This window comes from Setaria viridis, chromosome 5 (assembly GCF_005286985.2).
Source record: "Setaria viridis chromosome 5, Setaria_viridis_v4.0, whole genome shotgun sequence".
In the NCBI taxonomy this organism is placed as follows: Eukaryota; Viridiplantae; Streptophyta; class Magnoliopsida; order Poales; family Poaceae; genus Setaria; species Setaria viridis.
In genome coordinates this window covers 40,357,089-40,365,669 of record NC_048267.2, presented here as the reverse complement: position 1 = coordinate 40,365,669, position 8,581 = coordinate 40,357,089, and the positions used below count along the sequence as shown (strand labels likewise).

At 51.3% G+C, this 8,581-nt stretch overlaps 1 protein-coding gene across 1 annotated transcript; it reads left to right on the top strand.

Moving 5' to 3' along the window:
- The first annotated feature begins 314 nt into the window (after nt 1-314).
- On the top strand, nt 315-2,868 carry LOC117859065 (WUSCHEL-related homeobox 5). Its single transcript, XM_072294030.1, has 3 exons — nt 315-860; nt 1,895-1,931; nt 2,020-2,868. The coding sequence occupies exons 1-3, from the start codon at nt 358-360 to the stop codon at nt 2,641-2,643; spliced, it is 1,164 nt and encodes a 387-aa protein (XP_072150131.1). The 5' UTR covers nt 315-357; the 3' UTR covers nt 2,644-2,868.
- The last annotated feature ends 5,713 nt before the right edge of the window (nt 2,869-8,581 follow it).

Genomic DNA, 8,581 nt, shown 5'->3' with positions numbered 1-8,581 from the left:
CGTCACCGCCCACGACCGGAGCGGTGCGTCGGACGCGCCGCTGTGGCAGTGCTTATCGCGACACGGCGGCACCGGCGGCACTGCGCGCGTGCCGCCGCACGAGAGAGCTCCCGGCCGCGCCCCGGCCCCACCGGCTTTGACCCGCAAGGTGACAGCTCACACCGAAACGCGGCTGCCGTTACAGCGCACGAGCACGCGCTCCCTGCTCCGCCACACCCCCCCTCTCGCACTCTCGCAGCCTCATGCACGCTTTAAAACCCCGCACACCCCACGCAGTGCAGCCGAACACACACACCGCCCTCCCTCCTCCCCGAGAGCCGGCAGGTCTAGAGACTAGAGAGGGAGAGCGAGAGATCCATGGAGGCGGCGCCACAGCACGGCGGCGCCGGGGTCATCGACCTTGAGGGCTCCGGCAGCGGCGGCGCGCCGCTCTCGCCGCCGCTGTCCCCGGCCTCGGCCGCGGCGGCGGCGCTGGCGAACGCGCGGTGGAACCCGACCAAGGAGCAGCTGGCCGCGCTGGAGGGGCTGTACGAGCACGGCCTGCGCACCCCCAGCGCCGAGCAGATCAAGCAGATCACGGCCAGGCTGCGCGAGCACGGCCACATCGAGGGCAAGAACGTCTTCTACTGGTTCCAGAACCACAAGGCCCGCCAGCGCCAGAAGCAGAAGCAGGACAGCTTCGCCTACTTCACCAGGCTCCTCCGCCGCCCCCCGCCGCTGCCCATGCTCGTCAGACCCCCCGGCCCGCTGCCGTACCCTCACGGCCGCCTCCCCGTCCCGGCGCCGCCCGCTGCTGCTGCTGCTGCATGCAGCAGCAGCAACGGTGGCACGCATGGTACGTACTGTATGCCCATCTCCACGCTTCCTTTTTACTAGCTCGCGCCGTAGATCGATGGATTCGATTACTGCCTGCAAGTTTTTGAGTTTTTCTTAGCTTTTACACGCATCGATCGAGTTTAGCAGGATAGGATTAAAGGCTTCCCATTTCTTTTTCATCCCGATTCATGGCTTTCACGCGAGTTTCGGGGGGGGGGGGGGGGGGGGGGGGGTCAACGCTGACGTGGTGGCGTACGTTACTACTCCTTCATACCAATTAAGACCAGTCTTATTCTGGTTCTTTCCTTGTCAAAGGTTTCGTGAGCGTGCGCGGGTCGCATGACAATTGACAACTGGGCAACATTTGACGTGCATGATCCTATGTGGGCCCACCCGTGCACACAGGGACACGATGCAAACAAAAGGTCGTAGCACGAGTCACGATAGCTGTCTTCTAGTATACTCTAGGCACGAGTACTCTATCATGTGCTGATCCATGGTGCATGCGTTGCATGCACACGCTTGCTTTTCCCGTGCTCACAACATTCGTGCGTGTGACTTGTGTCCTGTGGCTGTATACGCTCACGTTGTCACTGCTTCTCGCTGGTGCTCCCTCGATCGCCTGTTTGTTTCGCCTTTTTCTCTGTAGGGCGTGTCCCTTGTTTCTCTCCTCGCGAGACACGTCAGTGGAGCAGAGCGAACCCTCGTAGTCATGGTCACGCGATTTAACGTTGCCGGCCTGCCTATGGTAGGTGCTGCTGCTACCCTTTTGTAGCTCCTTTCAATCCCGTGTCCCCTGTGCTGTGCATGCTTGCCCCCAGGTTTGAAGGAATTCAAGGCATGCCTGCGCACGCAGGCGCAGCGGCCACCGAAACGGCCAGACACAGGCTTCCACATCATTCCCTAGCTGCTCCCTTTCCCCATCCCATCAATGCCTGCCAGTCAACCCGTAATGACCAGCATACGTTTCCCCGTAAAAAAATGATTGTGTATCTGTGCGTCACTGCGTTTGGTTGCGTCTAGTCTGTTCATCGCTTCGCCCTGTACAGCATTGATGAATTGCCTCGCAAATATGCAGGCTAGTTTCCATTCACTCGTCCAGTCAGAAGCTCGTGGTACCCGATTGATTTCGTATAGGATATCTGCATTGCTTTAAAATGGCAGCAATTAATTCCTTCTTTCTTCTCGAGATTTTTACAGTAGCGATCAGATTTCGTGCTGCGTGCCGTGTCATTTCTTTTACATGGCAACGATCAACATGTTTGCTCACTAGTTGTCGAATGGATCAATGCGTCCTTCCTTGCTGCAGTGATGTACAGGTCTCCATTCTACATGCCAGCAGCGCCGCAGGCTCCCGCGGCGAATGCTCTCTACTACCACCCGCAGCACCAGCATCAGGTGCCAGCGTCAGTCATGTACCCAAGGATGGAGGTCGCGCAAGACAAGATGATCCCAGCAGCGGCGCAGCACAACCACCACCACCACCGCCACCACCCGGCGGCCGGCGCCATGTACCATGCCGCCGCGGCGGGGAACAACGCGAGCACCACCCCGATGCACGTGCTGCACTTCCCGCCGGCGGCAGCAGTGGATGCTGGCCCCAGCCGCGAGACGCTGCAGCTGTTCCCTCTGCAGCCCACCTTCCTGCTGCCGGCCGACAAGGGGCGCGCCGCCGGCGGTGGTGCGTCCATGGCGCCGGCGCCGTCGACGGCGTCCGCTTCGTTCTCGGGGGAGTCCGAGAGCCTGGAGGAGAGCCCGGACTCGTACAGCGAGGCGCTCGCGGTGCCGTTCTATGACTTCTTCGGCCTCCAGTCCGGAGGCCGCTGATCTGGGAGAGAGAGTGATCATCGGACCTGAGACCCAGGGGATGTCGCGGTGATCCCGTTGCTTTTCATTAAGGTTTTTTTTACTAGCATGTGCTTCATCAAGTTGAAGCCCCTCTGCTGTGGTGAACCAGAACAGCGTGTTTTGTTAAAGTTTTCGTTGCAAGTTAATCGTGCGTATGTAGCCTCCGATGAACTGGAATGCGGTGTTACAGTGTTCTCTCGTTGAGCTCCGTTTCATTTCGTCAGTTGTTTAAGCTTGAGGTTGCATCTGTTTTTCACATTGTTATTAGCTGCTACTAGGGAATTGCCGTGAACATTGCTTCGGTTTGTCTTTTGAGAACGATGGTGCACAGCTGCGATCGCACCCTGCTTGCTTATATGTCTGGTGCAGTCGAAAATGCTGAGGAGATCGCCAAGGCAACAGAGTGATAAAAGGAGTGAAGACGCGATCTCAAGCCCATGTTTTGTAATGGGCTACCTTTTCCAACAGTCCCAGCAAGGCCGTCGCCCACAAGACAAAAACATTAGGCCCGCAATCGGAAGCCCAGGGCCCCAGGACTCGCGACCTGAGCGCGCATGTTTTCACCGAAGAATTATTCAGGCCACACCGCGTACTTAAGCAAAAAAGTTTAATCGAAGCATGATCGATGGGCCGAACTGGCCCATTAGTACGCTTTTAGGAGCCAAGCCCAGGATAATCCGGTGCGGAGCCTGAAGCCTGTTCGCTTATTAACCGGTTTATCAGCCATCGAACAGTGTTTTTCTCTCACAACAAATCAGTCGTTTCAGCTTTTCAGCTGGTTTATAAATCCAGCCGAACAGACCATAAGTTTCTGCACTACACGATGCGCCGATGGACAGAATGAAGTGGATGGAATGGAATTGTGCTCAAGCGAGTCACTTCCCAAGTTACCTGCGTGGCAAGTGATGAAGGCTCAAATGGAGGTGGCAGCTCCTGCACTGCGTGCGTCGTCTGCTACGTGCTGGACTCAGGACTCCCCAAGAGGCAGATTGGCTCGTGAAGATCGTGCTTGATCCTGACCTCAAGAGGTTCCATGGGGCGCGCTACAATGCACGAGACGTAGTAAACCACTTACAAGCGGATATCTTAAATAAAGATGCGGTTAAAAGCTCATCTTTCCAATCATGCAAGAATTTGTGGCCACAAAGTAAAACAATGTCATGACTGCAGGCATCAGTAATGAGGCAGCATTTGCTTTGAATCGAAGCAAAACCATGCAGAAACTTTCAGGTTGGATGCTAATCTACACGAATTAATTTTCACGGAATCGATAGATGAAAAATGTTAGTATTGGAAATTGAATTACGACAACAGCTGATGCAGAAAAAAAAGAGCTGATCGCTTTATGGTTTCAGAACGGGCTGGGGTTCCATACTTGGCGATTGGCGTGTCCTTCATCTACTTCTCACAAGAAAAAGAAGGCACCAGCCTACTTGACGCGTCGTCGCGCGAGTTGTTGCCGCCTGCCGCCACCGATCGACCTGTTGTTAGTGTTAGCATCAATCACGTGTTTGTCGTTGGTTTGGAGGTCATGTCCAAAACCAAAAGAAACAAGCCTAGGTTTCATCGTGGTCATGGATCTGTCAAACGGCTAGAGGAGGCTGCAGAGCTTTTGGGGACGGCGATGGGAACCTAACCATCCGTAATTGGTGCCATTGACACGCACGCTCAAAGACTCAAAGTGCCGCTAAACTAAGGTAAAGCAGAAAGTTCCCAGCTTTCTCATCTGAAAGATTGAAAGTGTAACATGGCCATTGAATATCGATTCTCAGCTGCTTTTGTGCCTTTTCAGGACCAGCAGATGTGTTGGGCTAATAACTCACATCAAGCCAGAGGAGTGCAACTTACTCTTCTCTTGCCACTTTTTTTTTTGCTAAGCCACTACATGAATTTTCTCGGCAATTTTACCAAGATCTTGTTTAGTTGCCCGGGGTGCCAAAAATATTGTAGCAACACTGCAACGTTTTGTTTGTATTTGTGAATTATTGTCCAAACATTAACTAATTAGGCTCAAGAGATTCGTCTCGCAAAGTACAACAAAACTGTGCAATTAGTTTTTTAATTTCGTCTACATTTAGTACTCCATGCATGTACCGCAAGTTTGATGTGATGAGGAATCTTCTTTTTGCATAGTGCCAAAGTTGAAATTTTGGATGACTAAACAAGGCCCAAAATACTGCATGACTGAAGGCGTGTTTACATGGATTTCAGTAGATCATATCAGGAGAGGGATGACTGTACAGGTGGCCACCAGCCTTCCTGATAAAATATCATCAGAGATTCCATCAGATCTCCATCATTTCTGGAGCTTTTGCACGCTAGGGCACTCCTTGTACAAAAGATAAAGGCTAACCCTGACTGAAGTTTGTGCAAAAGATATTATAGTTTTTGTGTGCATTTCAGTGCTGTTATATTCTTCTGGTTTTCTTATAGCAAAAACTACCGTACGCATCATTGAAATAGTTTTTACTTGAAGCTGTCAGAAGCTAGTACTATAAAATTTGAGTAATAATAAATTCAGAACACTTGAAAATAACTTGCAAGGAAACTTAGGTGTACTATACGTACAGTCCTCCTGTTAACCGTAGTACCAGCATATCAGATACCGAAATCCTCTCACATCAATGAGCAGTAGTTCGTATTCTAATCTAGAAGAAAAGGAAGAAAGGCGACAACAGACGATGAGAGGACTACAGTTGGGGGCTCACAAACCCTATCAGATCCAAAGGTAGTGATTATAGTACCACAATTATTGCACCCTAGCTAGTAGAGCCTAAGTACCAGAGGCTGTTCTGGATGCACCACCTGAATGATGCAGAGTGGAGCAAAGCAAAGCACGGGACTGCACCCTGGAAATGGGAGGTGCTGTGCAAAAGAATCTCTCCATGGCCACAACTGCGCAAGGCCCCAATAATTCATGCTAAAAAAACTACAAGCAGGAGCACAGAAAGCGAAAGAGAGAGTGCGAGATATCGCAGAAAAGACCTGGCCGTTCGTCTCCAATTTGGAGGTACGTGCGTTTCAGTGTCAGCTTTCTCCGCTAAATCGTGTGGCATTTTAACACCTCGTTTGTTCTCTCAAGTGTCTGTGGGCGTGGCAGCTATTAAGCTACTTGTGCAGCCTGATTGGTATTTCCTTTTAACCAAAAAAAAAAGAGGACTGCCTCTAGGATCGGGTCATGGAATGTGATGCTGCTCGCATCAAACGAGCACACGACATCTGAAAGCATCATGGCAGTGGCACACACATCAGTAGTTGTCGTTGTTCGAAACAAAACGTACAGTATTCTTTCGTGCACGGACCAGTGCTCTGAAACTGCTCCAAATGCACGCAAATCGCAAGTGCAGCTGCCATTTGCAACTGAGGAAACCTATCACCAGCGTATACCACCAGATCTGCACCGAAGGAAGAGCAGAAAACGAGGGCCAGATCACGGCGCCCCCCGCTCGTATCCGGGGGAGCTCGCTTCTGTTCTGAAGCTTCCATGCAATAGGACCCATCACGCTCGCACTTCTCCCGGCTCGGTGCCTCCTGCGCGCCCTCTCCTCGCGCAGGCAGGGGGCACTGACAACCCCCGCCACCAGACCACCACCAATAATGCAGCTAGATTACTATACCCTGCTGTCCCTCGCCAACGCTGTCCCTCGCCAACAGCGCGCCCGCGCGTGGCGAAAGTTCAGCGAGGCCGAGGAAAAGGAAGAAAAGAACAGGCGCGGGCCGCGCACTGCGCCTGCGGTGTCCTCTCTGCGCCTCGTGCCGAGGTCGCGGTCACAGGGCATGGCTTGGAGAAAGAGAAACTATTCCGGTCGTGCACGAGTGGACGACGCGGCGCGGCGCGTCTCGTTCTCCGGCCAACATCCATCCCCGCCGTGGAGAAATTGCTCGGCCTTCGGCGAGCACGTTGGTTTGGACGCACGCGCGCACGGGTGATTCTCTCTTTCGCGGTAAAATCTGCGCGCGCTGGTGCGACCTGTGCCTGTGTGTTGTGGGACTCGACGGAGAGGAGAGCGGATCGGTTGCCTGATCGTTGGCAGGTCGACACGTTGGAAGCGGCGGCCCTCGCTGTCCGTGCGATGTGAGAGTGAGAGCAGCGTGCCGTCCACTTGCGCCGAGCCAAGAATCTCGAGACACGCCGCTCTGAAGTCTGAACAAGAGCAAGGCGCCAATTCCGAATGGACAGGCTCTCTGCCCCCGTTTTCTCCTGCTGGTCACTGCCGCCCCTAGTCTTGGACAACAGCACGAGCTGTAAGCCTGTGACCGAGTAATTTACATCTCGGCAACGTGGTGAGCACTCGTCTTTAGTGGAGCACAAGCAATGCATATTTTTGCTCACTGAACCCAATGGTGCGCCTCCCATAGATCCACCGTTCTGCCCAAGAACTGAACAAGTGTATAAGCAATTCAGCTTGCAGTCGAGACCTTTTCAGCTCCTCGGATCATTACGCGTATGGTATTGGTATGTTTAGCTAGCGCATTGACTACATCACTATATTGCCATTTGCACGCTATTATACTGTTTTTAAACCAGCCAGGAGAACAGTCATATTATCAACGTTCTTCCCTTTTTTTCTCTCTGTCAATCATGATAAATTACTGTTAGGGCCAGTAGTGCTTGTTTCCTTGCACCACCAGTGGAGGCATGCATGATTTTCCTCTGCTTGACAGCTAGTAAAAAGCAAGCCTCCAACCACTGGATTAGACACCTAGGTGGATCATGGATAGAGCGAGATCGATTCTTCAACCCCCGGCAGGCATAATGCGCTCAATTATGCGCTTAAAATAATACTCCTGGTGTACTAACTACATGGGGGTGATGAGCTCACTCACAGTACTTTTCTCAATCCTGATTGGACGGTGAAAAGGTCTAACAAGGACCATCAAATCTTATTTTGCTCATCAAAAAAGTTTTTTAGTCTTTTTTAGCATGATAATTGAAACGACTAACGATTTATACCCGGTCCCACGATGTACGATCCAACCACGTAGAGGCACCACCCATGGACTAACAATTCTCGCTCAACTTGAGATGACATGCGTATTATTAACAAGGTCCATGATTCTTATCATCTCCATAAAAAAACACAAAGAACAAGCGAGAACACAGAAGACATCATTATTCATTAGAAAAATACTGGCAAGTGACAGAGGTCTCTAGCAAATTCGAAACCATCTTTTCTTGACGTGACACATGTCTGTGTCTTGCTGAGCGCACACCACCTTTGTATGTTTGGAATGGAATGGAAGACGTCGCCATCCAATCCAAGTGACATGGTCGAGTATTTTCGGGCCATCATGCATGTCCCTGCTAATCCACCACTAACTGAGATAAACAAACGGCGTCCTCGGAATCTTTTTTTTATGGAAACGTCCTTGGAATCTTAGATCAGCAATAATGTAATGCAAAGTGTAATAGGTTTGCTGTTAGCAAGGTGAGGCCCATCACTGCCATTGTTTCCACCAACCACCGTGATAAGAGGGGATGATACAGGCCATAGCCGATAGGTTGCTTTAGTTTTCTCTCCGCTTGAAAAATATAAGTAAAGTAGTAACGTGTTGCCTTAGCTTCGTAGATAAGCGAACGATCATACCGGCGTACCGTGGGCTATATCGTCAAAGAGGAATGCTTCTCTGGATTAAACTGTTTTCAAACTTTGGTACTGGCGTACGGCCACGAGATATCTCAACAACCGGTCAGTATTTTTTTTTTCTCTTTCTTTATTTTTGGTAACATATCTTTTTTTTTGGTATAGTTTCATGATTGTCAAACATGACTTCAAAATACAGTTGAGGCTATAGGCGGCTCAAACCGCTCAATCCACGGGCTTCGCTTGCATCGCCAGCAGCTGTTTGGGCATACGAATTCCTCTTGTGCCGTGCACACATCACTACTTTGAAAAACCGCATCAGACGCAGACAA

Excerpts from the sequence above, each read along its gene's own strand:
- LOC117859065 (XM_072294030.1), top strand. The coding sequence starts at position 358 with ATGGAGGCGGCGCCACAGCACGGCGGCGCCGGGGTCATCGACCTTGAG. Across the intron at positions 861-1,894 it reads TACTGTATGCCCATCTCCAC|GCTAGTTTCCATTCACTCGT; the intron begins GCTTCCTTTTTA and ends GCAAATATGCAG. Across the intron at positions 1,932-2,019 it reads CGTCCAGTCAGAAGCTCGTG|CGATCAGATTTCGTGCTGCG; the intron begins GTACCCGATTGA and ends TTTTTACAGTAG.